The following is a 16186-nucleotide window of genomic DNA, read 5'->3' on the forward strand; positions in this document are numbered from 1 at the left end:
CAAAGCAAACCCACATGCTTTTTCTGTATCATTTCTCCATGTGGTGCTGTGTTTGGCTTTCACCTCTACCTCCCCTCACTCCATGATCAAACTTATAACTTGAGTTGTTTCCTTGAAAGTGAATGACAAGGTGACAGCAATTAGAATGATTCACTTCTTATTCATCACAGGAGGTGAAATTAAATTTAGAAGAATGTCACTTCATAATCTGTTCATAAGTTTCAGATCTAATAATTTCAGTGAAATATACTAAATCTCCCGTGTACCAACATATAGTATATGCTGCAACTACTTTATAACAGTATAATAAAAAAAAAAGACTCAATATATGCAATTATCCTTGAAAGACTCAGTTAATTTGGGAGGGGATAGGAAAAGCACGAAAATTCCTTTGGTTCAAGTGCCACATCACTGAAATGCCAAGGTCATGGATATCAGGCTAACAGGTACAGACCTCAGTTGTCATAGCATGCCGGGGGAACTGAAACAAGATGAAGATTTGTATAGGGACAGTTCCACAAGTGACTGGTAGGCTGCTACTCCACTTTTTGGGGTTTAAAAAAAGATTATTATTAAGGACTTCTTAAACCCATTATCCCGTATCTATTCCCCTCCTATAATGGACTTTGCATTGTATTTTTGTGCAAGTCTTATTTTCCATATCAACTGTCTTCACCACCAATATACCACTGTCTAGTACATGGGTGGCCACATAGCAGACATTCTGTAAACATCAAGTAAAGTAATTTGACTCAATTTGTTCAGCAAATATGTGTTAGGTACTCCTTGTCAGGTCCTGTTTTAAGTACTGAGGATACAACAATGAACAAAATACTCAAGGTCCCAGTTCTCATGAAGCTTACTCTAGTGGGAGAAGGGACAGACAGTGAACCTGAAAACATGGAACACATTAATTAAAGGGCTCATTTATGAGAAAACAGGTAAAATGTTAGCTATGGAGAAAGAGACAGTGAGGTAGGGAGAGGAAGTGCTGATAGCAGACAGGGTTGGAGAGTTTCTGTTTTACACAGATGGACAAGAAGGGTCTCTGATATACCTGCTGAAGAATCCTGAAGGAAGGGAGGGCCCAAGTCACTCAGATATCTGGGAGAAGATCTCACTAACGTGGAAGGAGCAGCAGATGCAAAGACATGCAGATGGGATTGGGCTGATGAAAGACAAACAGCCAGGAAGGTAGAGTAGCTAGAGGGGCATGAACAAGCACGAGAGTGACAGAGACAAGATCAGAGAGGTGGCAACTGGGATGGGTCATGAAGGACAAAACTTATACATCATTATGAAGCATTTGTTTTTTACTCTGAACAAATTAGGAAGATTTTGAGCCAAGGGGTGACATGATATATTGAGAATAGATTTTAGGGGGCAGAAGTATCCTTACTACCTGGCTTCCTTGGTGGCTCAGAGGTGAAAGCATCTGCCCGCAAGGCGGGAGACCTGGGTTCGATCCCTGGGTCAGGAAGATACCCTGGCGAAGGAAACGGCAACCTACTCCAGTATTCTTGCCTGGAGAATCCCATGGACGGAAGAGCCTGGTGGGCTATGATCCACGGGGTCACAGAGTCAGACACGACTGAGCGACTTCACTTTCACTTTTCAGTATCCTTACTATAAATTAGATTTCTCTGAATAAATGAATGAATTAAAGCCAATTAGTAAGTGTACAAAAAAGAATTCATTCTTGTCTGATTCCCAGTGTTTTTCACTCCATTATAGATATCTCTCCACAATTTTGACTAGTCATTTTTGGGGGGGTATGTTTCTACCTGTAATTTTAGGCACCCTGAGTTTTCTAAGGTATAGGTTAGTCAGTAATAAGTAGTCCTTAGAACTGGTGATACAAAAAATCATCTAAATTCTTTATTCAAAGAAGAAGTCCACAGAACAAATACATATTTATGTATATAAAGTGTGTATACTAAGCTCACGATGCTTACTTTTCTCTAACAGTTCAAATGCATACTCTATGATGAACTTTTAATTTCTATTGATGTGTGGTTGTGGCAAATGATCTTTCTGCTTTGAAGATGAAAAAGAAAAGGCATGGGAGAAACCAGAATGCTATAGACTGAATGTTTGCCATGTCCAAAATGTATATATTTAGACCTAATCCCCAGTGTGATGATATTTGGGTGGGGCTGTTGGGAGGTGATTAGGTCATAAGGGTGGGGCCCTCATGAAACAGACTGGTGCCTTTGTAAGAGACCCAGAAAGCTCCTTAGCCCTTTCCACTCTATAAGATTGCTATGGACTAGGAAGCAGGCTCTCATCAGATACTGAATCTGCCAGGGCCTTGATTTTGGCCTTTTCAGCCTCCAGAACTTGGAGAAATAAATTTCTGTTATTTATAAGCCACCTAATCTGTTATAGCATAGGCTTGGGGCTTAGGCTTGGATTACTGTGATATTGAATGGTTTGCCTTGGAAACGAACAGAGATCATTCTGTCCTTTTTGAGACTGCAAATGCCCAAGCCTATGCCCCAACCAGTAACACTGAGGAAGCTGAAGTTGAACAATTCTATGAAGACCTACAAGACCTTTTAGAACTAACACCCAAAAAAGATGTCCTTTTCATTATAGGGGACTGGAATGCAAAAGTAGGAAGTCAAGATATATCTGGAGTAACAGGCAAATTTGGCCTTGGAGTATGGAATGAAGCAGGGCAAAGGCTAATAGAGTTTTGCCAAGAGAACGCACTGGTCATAGCAAACACCCTCTTCCAAAACACAAGAGAAGACTCTACACCTGGACATCACCAGATGGTCAACACCGAAATCAGACTGATTATATTCTTTGCGGCCAAAGATGGAGAAGCTCTATACAGTCAGCAAAACAAGACAGGGAGCTGACTGTGGCTCAGATCATGAACTCCTTATTTTCAAATTCAGACTTCCCTGAAGAAAGTAGGGAAAACCACTAGACCATTCAGGTATGACCTAAATCAAATCCCTTATGACTATACAGTGGAAGTGAGAAATAGATTTAAGGGACTAGATCTGATAGACAGAGAGCCTGATGAACTATGGATGGAGGTTCATGACGTTTTACAGGAGACAGGGATCAAGACCATCCCCAAGGAAAAGAAATGCAAAAAGGCAAAATGGCTGTCTGAGGAGGCCTTACAAATAGCTGAGAAAAGAAAAGAAGTGAAAAGCAAAGGAGAAAAGGAAAGATATTCCCATTTGAATGCAGAGTTCCAAAGAATAGCCAGGAGAGATAAGAAAGCCTTCCTCAGTGATCAATGCAAAGAAATAGAGGAAAACAATAGAATGGGAAAGACTAGAGATCTCTTCAAGACAATTAGAGATACCAAGGGAACATTTCATGCAAAAATGGGCTCAATAAAGGACAGAAATGGTATGGACCTAACAGAAGCAGAAGATATTAAGAAGAGGTGGCAAGAATACACAGAAGAACTGTACAAAAAAGATCTTCACGACCCAGATAATCACAATGGTGTGATCACTCACCTAGAGCCAGACATCCTGAAATGTGAAGCCAACTGGGCCTTAGAAAGCATCACTACAAACAAAGCTAGTGGATGTGATGGAATTCCAGTTGAGCTATTTCAAATCCTGAAAGATGATGCTGTGAAAGTGCTGCACTCAACATGCCAGCAAATTTGAAAAACTCAGCAGTGGCCACGGGACTGGAAAAGGTCAGTTTTCATTCCAATCCCTAAGAAAGGCAATCCCAAAGAATGCTCAAACTACTGCACAATTGCATTCATCTCACACACTAGTAAGGTAACGTTCAAAATTCTCCAAGCCAGGCTTCAGCAGTATATGAACCGAGAACTTCCAGATGTTCAAGCTGGTTTTAGAAGAGGCAGAAGAACCAGAGATCAAATTGCCAATATCCGTTGGATCATCAAAAAAGCAAGAGAGTTCCAGAAGAACACCTATTTCTGCTTTATTGACTATGCCAAAGCCTTTGACTGTGTGGATCACAATAAACTGTGGAAAATTCTGAAGGACATGGGAATACCAGACCACCTGACCTGCCTCTTGAGAAACCTATATGCAGGTCAGGAAGCAACAGTTAGAACTGGACATGGAACAACAGACTGGTTCCAAATAGGAAAAGGATATTGTCAAGGCTGTATATTGTTACCCTGCTTATTTAACTTATATGCAGAGTAGATTATGAGAAATGCTGGGCTGGAAGAAGCACAAGCTGGAATTAAGATTGCCGGGAGAAGTATCAATAACCTCAGATATGCAGATGACACCACCCTTATGGCAGAGAGTGAAGAGGAACTAAAAAGCCTCTTGATGAAAGTGAAAGAGGAGAGTGAAAAAGTTAAAGCTTAACATTCAGAAAACTAAGATCATGGCATCCGGTCCCATCACCTCATGGGAAATAGATGGGGAGACAGTGGAAACAGTGTCAGACTTTATTTTTTTGGGCTCCAAAATCACTGCAGATAGTGACTGCAGCCATGAAATTAAAAGACGCTTACTTCTTGGAAGGAGAGTTATGACCAACCTAGACAGCATATTAAAAAGCAGAGACATTACTTTGCCAACAAAGGTCCATCTAGTCAAGGCTATGGTTTTTCCAGTGGTCATGTATGGAGTAAGAGTTGGACTGTGAAGAAAGCTGAGCACCGAAAAATTAATGCTTTTGAACTATGGTGTTGGAGAAGACTCTTGAGTCCCTTGGACTGCAAGGAGATCCAACCAGTCCACCCTGAAGGAGATCAGTCCTGGGTGTTCATTGGAAGGACTGATGCTGAAGCTGAAACTCCAATACTTTGGCCACCTCATGCGAAGAGTTGACTCGTTGGAAAAGACCCTGATGCTTGGAGGGATTGGGGGCAACAGGAGAAGGGGATGACAGAGGATGAGATGGCTGGATGGCATCACCGACTTGATGGGCATGAGTTTGAGTAAACTCCAGGAGTTAGTGATGGACAGGGAGGCCTGGCGTGCTGCGATTCATGGAGTCGCAAAGAGTCGGACACGACTGAGCGACTGAACTGAACTGAACTGAATCTGTTATAGCAACCCAAATGACCTAAGACACCAGAGTCCACAGTGTTTACTTCTCTGCAAAACTCTGGGCCCAAAATAAAACCTAAGTGTTGTTTCAAAGGATATTTAGAAAAGTTGATAGATCCCAGTGCTAGATAGGAGTAGAGTTACTCATTATATTAATTTTCCAGCATAATACTGTTAGATTTAGACTAAAAAACACTACTGTTTCAGAAGTGTAAAGAGGATTAACAATTAGTCATATAGATTCTCACTTAAAATATAGAGATCCAAGTCCTAGCTATCCTTAATATCACTGTTTATAAAATTTTTATAAAACAGTATAGTGCTCTACAGTATATGCACATTTAATTTTTTTTCTGATCTTTTATTCCATGGATACCAAGGTTTTCTAAGCCCTAGTCCCTGTAAGTAAAAAACAAAAAGCAATTCTTTCCTCTCCCAGGTTAGTCCTTTGTTTATCCTTCAAAGTCAGACCCGGAATTGCATTAGTCACACACTTCAAAACCAGTTTGACTTAAGTGTTTAGTTTTCAATGTAGACTAACAATCACTCGACCTCTTTTTTTAATCTGACCTCTTAGTAAAATGAATGAATGCCGTAGACCCTCTATGGACAAACGTGCATGCAGACATACACATTAGATATGAAATATAATTTCAAGGGATCCACAGACTTCCTGAACCCCATCCAGGGGACTCCTTACAGAGAGGCAAAGTATCTAATTACATCACATGTGGTGAAGTCCATTGTCAAGATGTACTGATAAAAGTGAAATGAGGCTCATGTAAATAGGGAATGGTACATTTTTATATAAAATTTTTACTTTGCTGTAATTACAATTTTTTGGCTAGTTTTTCCTTACTTAACAAGGGTTACAAATTAATATAATTTATTCTCTTACTAATCTGTATTTATGGAAAGGTAGTTTTATTCTAGGTTCTCATTCAAATGCACCATTGTTTCGGTTTATAGGTGAGTACTCTCAGCCAGGAAAGACTAAGACAATAAAGACATGATCTAGACATTTCCTTTTGTGAGATAATACATGTTCTCACTGTTGACAGAGTTGAGTTAGGGTTTCCTGTAACTTACAGAAAAAACTGAATCAGAGATTTCTGGGTAGTAAGATTAGAGTTTTGGACCTTTTGGAATATATATATCCTCTTGCCTCTAGTTGTGGGCCTTGGGGGAGCCCTGTGAGCACTGGCTTCTCCAAGGGCCCCAGTATGAGGAAGGTATATATATACATATATATATATATACATATATATATATATACATATATAAATAAATATACAAATAAATATATATATACATATATATTTTAAAGAAAGCAGTGAGTTAATATTCATAATTAAGTTAATACTAAGTATGCCACCTGTTATTGCTGACTAGATTTTTTTTGGTCTTAGGATGTGGAATGAAATAATTATATGTGGAGTGTTCCCCGTGGAATAGCATAGAGTTTGGAGAATATAGTGGACTAAGCCCCAGGCTTACTTGCTTGGATCTGCTCCTTTGAAGTAGGCATTGACCGTTTCTGTAAATGCTGCTGCAACAGGGAGGGTGTCCTGGGCTCCCATGGTTAGGGGGCTGGGTCCCCTGGAAGAACCTGTATAGGATGAAAAATCTTCACTTAATATGGATTGGAGACAGCCTAGTATATGTGGAACTAAAACCTCATTATAGGATTACAGGATGAAATCTAATTACTGAAACAAAGTAACATGCTAAGAACCGTAACTGTATATTCAACATAGAGCTCAAGTATTTAAAAGGAAATATTTGGCTGGTTTACAGACAAACACACTTGAAACTAATTCAATTAGGTATTCTACCATAGAAAAAATCCAAGCGTAAGAATAAAGTCATGGGATTTTTCAATGCTTACATAAATCATAAGGCAGTATTTGCATGACAGTTTGTACAGCAGGTAGTTAGTAAAGAAAATTATTAGCGGCCTATTTGAGCATTCACATCATACTATTGCCAACAGACTCAAAAGTGTTGTCATTACTTCATTTTAAAGAGGCAGACAGCCATGGGGCACCATGTTTTTCTGAGTTGTTTCCATTTCCAATTACCCTCAGATCAAGGAGACTCAAGTGTGCTTATCCCCAAACATGTGCAACCCAAATGTCCACCTTGACTTATCACACACACATCAATGCATCAATTCACATTATTAAAAATAAAAGTAGTGCTCATGTATACTAAGCATCTACTATGTACCAAACACCACACTGAATATCTTATAAGAATTACTGTATTCAAGCCCCACATCAGCCCAGTGTGAGATAGGCACTATATTCCCATTTTACAGAAAGAAAACTGAAGCTCAAAGAGCTAAGTGATTTGCCCTAATAACATAGTTAAGTGGCAAAACTAAAATTCAAATGTAGATTCGCCCTCCTATAAAGCTCATGTTTTCCCCCTATACCGTTCATAATATTCTTTGTTGTTTAGTTGTTAAGTTGTGTCCTACTCTTCTGTGACCTCATGGACTGTAGTCTGCCAGACCCCTCTGTCCATGGGCTATCCCACACAAGAATACTGGAGTGGGTTGCCATTTCCTTCTCCAGGGGATTTCCCCGACCCCAGGCTAGATCCCTTGTCTCCTGCTTAGCAGGTAAATACTTTACTACTAGTCACCTGGGAAATTGTTTATAATATATAATTTGTCTAAATGAAACATTTTTATATGGTCTTGATACACTTTGAGGTTTCCAAAAGGACTAAGTTTAGGATCGTTGCCTTCATTAACAATCTCTGAACACAGTACTGAAGAGGAGAATTTTAATGAACAAAGTATTTAATTATGTCACACATTCATTGCTTCTCCTTCCTATCAAACAAAACACATTTAATTTTCCCCACCTCATCACACACTACACGTTATGCTTTTTTATCTTTTACCTTCAATAACTGTCATCCTCTTCTCTGTTATGTGAAGATCTACCCTTTGTATATTTCCCTCCTCAATAAAGTTTTCTTTGATAATTCTAGTTCATTCTAGTGTCTGCTTTCTATCTTCCCTTGACTTTCAATGTCTTGGATGTGGGCATTGATTCTCAACAAACATTTGCTTATCTACTATGTGTCAGGCATTGTGGTAGGTGCTGGGGATTCAAAGATAATTAAACACAATCCTTGTTCTCAAGAATTTTTGTTGTTTGTGAGCCATGCAGTCTGTGGCATTTTGTTATAGAATTCAGAATGGACTGAGACATGCAGCCTGGCCCAGATCTGTTCTTCTTGACACACCTCCTCTCTATCCTTCCAACAACCCTATATACTCTAGCTACATTCACTTCTGAGCACCACATTTCTTACTGTGGGTTTAATCAACAATGCCAGAAAAGGAGAAATAGCAAAATTTGACAAAGAACCCTTTTACCTTAAAGGATCCACAATTTACAATTCTAATTTCTTCACATCCCTATACATTGCAATTAATTATGCCATCTTCTTTTCTACTTTTTTCATTTATTACATAATTTTCCTTATTGCTATCTGGCCTACATAGCATTCCATGAGTATATATTATTCTACAAAAAAACATTCTCCAAATGTTCGGCCATTTCTAGGTAGAAATTATTCTAAATCCATCTTTGTATAAATTGTTCTTTTCCTTTCAATTATTTTCTTAAGATGTAGTTTTATTGCTACAAAATGGGACAACCAAACCATAAGGCAGATCAATTTTTGATTACTAAGAAAGCCAGATTATTTTACATAAAGATTATATTCAATGAAAATGCTATCAATAATAAATGAATGCTTCTGTTTCCCTGCAGTACCTTAGAAAGTCTTTGTTAATTTGACTATTGTAAAACTGGGCTAAAACTAGGAGAATGTCTAAGATGCTGAAAAATTCAAACCTCATGGTCTAAGATGACCAAGATGGGACTCAAAACTATTTTTGAATATCTGAAATAATATTAAGAGACAGTGACTCTAGGAGCCAGAGTTCATGGCCATGGATCTGCAAGTTAATAGCTTTGTGACCTTGGGCAAGTCAATTATCTTTAGGTTTCTCAACCATAAAATGAAGGCAATAGATTACATAATCTTTGTGTAGTAGGATTCTATAATTTTGTTTTAGGAATCTAAGGAGTTTTAAACAGAAAGAGCAATTTTCTCACACAGAAATAAACTGATTTGAAAAGAGTATCCCTTCATGGTGTTTTGAAAGAATATGCCAAATATTTACGGAGCCTTTACTATTTGTAAAGTATTTTTACATTTTTTTTTTTTACACATTTGGAGACACAGATATGTAAACATCCAGAAAGTAAGATATAAGCATTTCTAAAAACTAGTAACAGTAACATATGCAACTAAGGGCTTAAACAAAAGTTCAAGTGACAGCACTGTGAAGGTTTTTCATTGCCCAATGAGCAGAGCAGGAAATGTTGCTCCTTGATTTAAAGGCTGCTAGGGCTCTGGAATCTTACAGACGTGGGTGTGAATCCCAGCTCCTCCACTTACAATCTATATGACAAGAAATAAGCTATTTAATCTGACTGTGACTCGGTTTCCTCATCTTTAATATAAAATAGATAATAATATCTATTTTGAAGGCTTGTCAGCCAGCTCAGTTGCTCAGTCGTGTCTGACTCTTTGCCACCCCATGGACTGCAGCACACCAGGCTTCCCTGTCCATCACAACTCCCAGAGCTTGCTCAAACTCCTGTCCATTGAATTGGTGATGCCATCCAACCATCTCATCCTCTGTTGTTCCCTTCTTCTCCTGCCTTCAATCTTTTCCAGCATCAGGGTCTTTTCCAATGAGTTGGCTCTTCACATCAGGTGGCCAAAGTATTGGAGTTTCAGCTTTAGCATGAGTCCTTCCAATGAATATTCAGGGTTGATCTCCTTTAGGATTGACTGGTTTGATCTTGCAGTCCAAGGGACTCTCAACAGTCTTCTCCAACACCACAGTTTAAAAGCATCTTGTGGTGGACATCAAATGGGATAAAATTTGTGAAATTTTTTAAATGGTACTGCTGACTTAAAAAACGCACACACACACACAGAATTGAGAATTATGAGTTAAGTTTTATTTGGGGGCAAAATGAGGACATTTCTCAAAACTATCAGAGCATTTCAGATAGCTCTGAGGAACTGCTCCAAAGAGGTAGGGGAAAGGTCCGTATATATGTGGTTTTCATGAAAGGGGAATACACGCAATCAAACTCATATTTTTTTTCGCAGAAGGTTTCTGCTAGTCTGGAGGAGCAGCTGTTACCATGAAGGATTTTAGTGCTTTTCTAGATATGAGGAGATACAAGAATTGGTTCATAAAATAAAAGAATTGGTTCATAAAATATCTATCTGAAGACCTGTTCTGCCAGTTTTTCCCAGAGCACAGAGTGCCTCAGCTCTCCACCCTGAACTCCTTTCAGGGGGTGTTGAAAGTCAGCAGTTGCAGCAGCACATAATTTACTCCTTGTGGAGGTAGATGGCAAGTGCCTATTTGTAGTTGACAGTATGTACTTGAAAAACATCTTGTTTTTGTTGCTGTTATTTTGTCAGGGTGAGCTTTACTAACATTGTTGAATTACAGTTGACTCTGAATTTGAGTAGCTTTTGAGGCAGAGAATGAAAGGAGATGATATCACAAATGGTATTCTTCACTGAGCAAGGAGATAGACCAAAATTTTCAAATTCCTTCCAACTCTAAATTTCTCTTATGATAAGAACAGTGAATTCTATCATGCATGTTTAATTTTTTGTGTATTACATGGGTGGCTATCATCTATTCAATTTACTTGATATAATGCTTGGACTAACAGGAGATGAAAGCTGGTTGAATGCATATTTATCTCTTGATTCATTTGAATGTAGTTCCTGCACAAGTAGGCATTGTGCTAGACGCTGAGAGATTCACAGAAATGTCTGAGATGTACCTATCTCTCCCTTTATGGAGCTTACAATATAGAAGAGGACTGTAATATTAGACGTGAATGAAAAGTAAAGACTCCATGAAGTTAGATAATAGTTCAGTATTGTAACAATTATATTACTATTAATGATTATTTTTAAAGAATTCAAGATAGAAATAGCAATTATTGTTTGTTCTACAACAAAATAAAATATCAAACCCTATTGCCCCTTAAATATTTTTTTTTAAAAAGATTCCATCTGATGCAGTAATAAAGTGAAAAGTTATTTGTATACAGACGATAAACTGTCATATACCAGGCTATGCAATGGGAGGTAGAAGAAACTGCTAGATTCTTTGAAATCTAAACCATAGTAATTTGAAAGATGGGACAAGTCAGTTATGACTGAATTATGCATATGAAAGAATATATAACTTTGGTGTTAAAAATGTATCTGTCAACAACTTTTGGCTGACTTTTTAAAAAGTTGTTTACCTTTTAGCAATTTATAAATAAACTTGGGAATATGAATGCAGATAAAAGCCTGGAATTTTTGATGTGCCCCCAAATGAAACTATTAACAACAAAGAGAATAAAGAGGTCAAGATAATGAACATGTGGTATAAAAAGCATGAAGTCACTATGGTATTAAACATAACTGCTCATGGATGGAAGTGATTTAAAATCATTTTTAATTCTAAAATTTAAATGTTTAGATTCAATTTCTAATGGTTATATTGAAGATAGAGGCTTGCATTTTGTCTGTTATAATTGGTTAGAAAAAATTCATTTATTCATGTAATGAAGCTTACTTTGCACCAGAAGATTGTTATTAAGCCAATGAAGCATATCCCAATGGAGGAATTTTTGGAATCAAGTAAATGCAACACATACACACACGCACACGTACTTGTGATTTCAGAGTCTTTTTCTCTAATTTTCTTGAAGTATAATTGTGAAATTAAATTGTAAGATGTTTAATGTGTATGTGTGATGATCTGACCTACATACACATTGTGGGAGGATTTCTCCCATCTAGTTAATTCACACATCCATTACCTCATGTATTTTTCTTTCTTTCATCCGTTCCTCCCTCCCTGCCTCCTTCCTTCCTTTCCTTCTTTTATGAGGACGTTTAAGTTCTACTCTCTCAGCAAATTTCCGTTGTACAATACAGTGCCATCATCTATAGTCACTATGTTTTATGTTAGCTTCTCATGCTTCCATAGTGGCTCAGTGGTAAAGAATTCACCTGCAATGCAGGAGACGCGGCTTCAATCCCTGGGTCAGAGAAGAGCCTCTGGAAAAAGAAATGGCAGCCCACTTCAGTATTCTTGCCTGGGAAATCCCATGGACAGAAGAGCCTGTCCATGGTGGGCTACAGTCCAGGGGTCGCAAAGAGTTGGACACAACCAAGCGACTAAACAACAGCAACAAAAACATTAGATCCTCAGACCATATTCATCTTGTAGTTGAAAGTTTGTGCACTTTTACCAAATTCTCCCTATTTCCCCATACCCAGTCCCTGGCAGCCACTTTTCGACTCTCTGTTTCTATGAGTCTGACTTTCTTTTCTAGATGCCACATACAAATGGTACCATGTGGTACTTGTCTTTCTCTGTCTGGCTTATTTCACAGCATAATGTACTCAAGATCCATCCATGTTGTTGCAAATAGCAGGATATCCTTCTTTCTCTGTATTTATTCTTTTATCTATACTTCTCCATATTGTTTGAATTTTAAAAAGTAATTGAAAGAAAGAAAGTGAAGTCACTCAGTTGTGTCCGACTCTTTGTGATCCCACGGACTGTAGCCTATCAGGCTCCTCTGTCCATGGAATTTTCCAGGCAAGAGTACTGGAGTGGGTTGCCATTTCCTTCTCCAGGGGATCTTCCTGACCCAGGGACCAAACTGGGATCTCCTGCTTTGCAGGCAGACAGCTTTACAGTCGGAGCCACCGGGGAAGCCCTAAGATGGGCTTGTCTGGGATTACATCAATTTCATGCTTATGTCATTTTCGTGCTTGCATCAATTTCATGATCAGAATAAAACAAACTGTGAGCTATTTTCAAATGCAATTTAATGGCATGGGGGACACTATCATATGTTAAAGTAAGAAAATGCATACTTATACACTGTATGAACATATAAATTACATACACACAGTCACCTACACATGAAAAATCTTAGAAATAAAATATACCAAAATAGTGGTTATCTAAGGTTGTTAGAATATAGATTATTTCATTTTTTATATCTTTCTGCTTTTCTATAATGAGTATGCATAATGATAGTGTGGCAAAAATTTTTATAGATAGAAGTGGTGCATATATAGAATGGAATATTACTCAGTCATAAAAAGAATGAAATGATGCCATTTGCAGCCACATGGATGGAGCTAGAGATTGTCATACTGAGGGAAGTAAACCAGATAAAGACAAACATAAAATATTGCTTACAAGTGAATCTAAAAAAAATGATACAAATGAACTTATTTACAAAATGGAAACAGACTCACAGATTTAGAGAATGAATTTACAGTTACCGGGGGAAGGGTGGGGGAAGGATTAGATTGGGAGTTTGGGACTGACATGTACGCACTGCTATAACAAACTGCTATAACCAACAAGGACCTACTGTATAGCAGAGGGAACTCTGCTCAATACTCTGCAATAACCTAGATGGGGAAAGAATTTGAGAAAGAATAGATACATGTATATGTGTAACTGAATCCCTTTGCTGTACATCTGAAACTAACACAACATTGTCAATCAATTATACTCCAATGTAACACGAAAACTAAGAAAAATAAATTGAGAGTTACGCTAGTGTCTTAAATATAATGCTGAAGTTTCTACATTTCTCCTTTATTATTTGGGTGGTTTCTGTTCTTACAGTTAAAAAGTGGATGCTGGTAATTTTGAGTTACAAAGTTATTTCCCTAGGGGGTTGATATTTATGAATGGAGAGGCGTAAAGAATGCTGTCGGTCCTAGCCTGACTGCCTGAAAGCCTGCTATTTGAGCTGCCAGTTTCCTGGCGAATGGGCTATGAGCAGCGTCCATAAAAGGTGAAATCTAGGAAAGGATAACAACATTAAATAACTCATTCTTCCTCTTCCTGGACTCACCCTCTATGATGACGACTGCAACTCCTGAAAGTCACCAAAACATCCTTGAAAAATTAACCTCACCCAAACCTTTTGTGTTTTTGCAGAGGCATAGTTCAAACCTCTAAATCAAATCTTAGGGGAAGCAACACTGCAGTTACTTGGAATATAAGACCAGAAACACAATTGTGAATCACACACTCTTTCGGAATGTGTGCCAGCAGGAGAAGAAACCCCAAGGCCACATTTCTACACATCCGGGTGACTTAGAGCAGCAGAGCCAGCAGAAGTCCATGAAGGTTCCTGTCTGTTGGAAGTATATGCTGTACTAGAAATTATTACCACATACATGTTACAAAATAGTCAAAGATACAAAAAGGTTAAAATAGCTTAAGTGCAAAGACTTATCTTAATGTCCCCGAATCTATCTTTGATTTAATAAAGCAATGAATGCAAAATTCTTAGCACATATTAAGTATTTATTTAATGATAATTATTATTTTAAGAAATGATTGCATGTATATAGTATTGTATAGTTTATAAAGGCCTTTCACAAGTAACTGACTAAATCTGTTAGGGGTATATATGGTATTGATGAAATATATTTATTCCACATATACATAAGTTCTTAGAAGTGAGAGATTCTTCTGAGTTTTGAAATCACTTCATTGAATCCCTTTTTCATTCATGTGTCAGCTCTCACTGAAGTGGATATCAGAGGTCCTCATCTGTCTGGGGGAGTCAGAGTCAGGAGTACAATGCATGGGCTGCCTCCATCTGTGGACAGCTCTTCTTAGAAGACACACAATAAAAAGCTACCGCACAAACTATTATGTGTAAAATAAGCTACAAGGATATATTGTACAACATGAGGAATATAGATAATGTTTTATAATAACTATAAATTGTGAATTATTATATTTTATGCCTGTAACTTAAATAATATTGTGTGTCAACTATGCTTCAATTTTAAAAAAGCTATCGCACAATGAAGGCTCCACCATGCAAAGGAAAAACAGATCCCTCTGGTCATTCTTAGCTTCTCCATTCTTTTCTTAGGAAGTTTGAAATCACTTGTCAAATCTGCTGAAATGCCTTGATTTACAAATTCTTTAATAAAAGAGATGGTAACAGATTTTCTTCCAACATCTCTCATCAGCAATGAACACAGCACCCCAAGGAGTGTATTAGCAGGCAGATCATTAGTCTCAACAAGTTAGCTTTAATGATGGGCTCTGGTGGAGGCTGGTGGTGGTGGGGGGTCAGTGTGCAGCAGGGAGAAGGCTTTCTGCTTCCAAATCACTCTCCTGCAGCACACACAGGGCAGAAAGACTGCTCATTGTCCCTGCTGAGAAAGGCGTTGGGGGGCCGTGTAGCCGCTCACAGTAGATGGAGTTGCCAGATGTTTTATGTGGAAGAAAACTAGAATGCAACAACCCGACCTTCTCCAAAGCAGGCAATAACCAAACAAAACAGTCCAGGGATGTGGGAAGTTGGACAAGGGTGTTAAGAGTTAATCACCACTGAGCACTTTGTGTGCACTGACCTCATACTTGACTATTGAATCTTGACCACAAGGACTACAACTCTATGAAACATGTTACAATTTTCTATTAATACCATTACCATTCCAAATAACCAGAGAAGGAAACTAAGACTTAGGTTAAGTAGCTTCCCTAAAGTCACATCATTTGTTGCTGTTCAGTTGCTAAGTCGTGTCTGATTCTTTGCAATCCCATGGACTGCAGCGTGGCAGGCTTCCCTGTCCTTCACTATCCTGGAATTTGCTCAAACTTCTGTGCATTGAGTCGGTGCTGCTACCCAACCATCCCATCTTCTGTCGCCCCCTGCTACTCCTGCCTTCAATCTTTCCCAGCATCAGGGTATTTTTTCATTGAGTAGGCTCTTCACACCAGGTGGCCAAAATATTGGTGCTTCAGCTTCAGCATCAGTCCTTCCAATGAATATTCAGGGTTGATTTCCTTCAGGGTTGACTGGTTTGATCTCCTTGCTGTCCAAGAGACTCTCAAGAATCTTCTCCAGCACCACAATTCGAAAGCATCATTTCTTCAGCACTCAGCTTTCTTTATGGTCCAAATCTCATGTCCATACATGACTACTGGAAAAACCAGAGCTTTGATTATATGGATCTTTGTGTGCAAAGTGATATCT

At 38.3% G+C, this 16186-nt stretch overlaps 1 protein-coding gene across 10 annotated transcripts in view; it reads right to left on the reverse strand.

The window, feature by feature from the left end:
* Positions 1-16186, reverse strand: part of SGIP1 (SH3GL interacting endocytic adaptor 1) — a 229555-nt gene that overhangs the window by 32822 nt on the left and 180547 nt on the right. For all 10 annotated transcript variants that reach the window (XM_061121671.1, XM_061121676.1, XM_061121677.1 and 7 more), the window contains one exon: positions 6519-6630. In XM_061121671.1, coding sequence (XP_060977654.1) covers positions 6519-6630 — 112 coding nt within the window. The remainder of the gene's footprint in view (positions 1-6518; positions 6631-16186) is intronic.

This window comes from Dama dama, chromosome 20, assembly GCF_033118175.1.
Source record: "Dama dama isolate Ldn47 chromosome 20, ASM3311817v1, whole genome shotgun sequence".
NCBI classification, from domain to species: domain Eukaryota; kingdom Metazoa; phylum Chordata; class Mammalia; order Artiodactyla; family Cervidae; genus Dama; species Dama dama.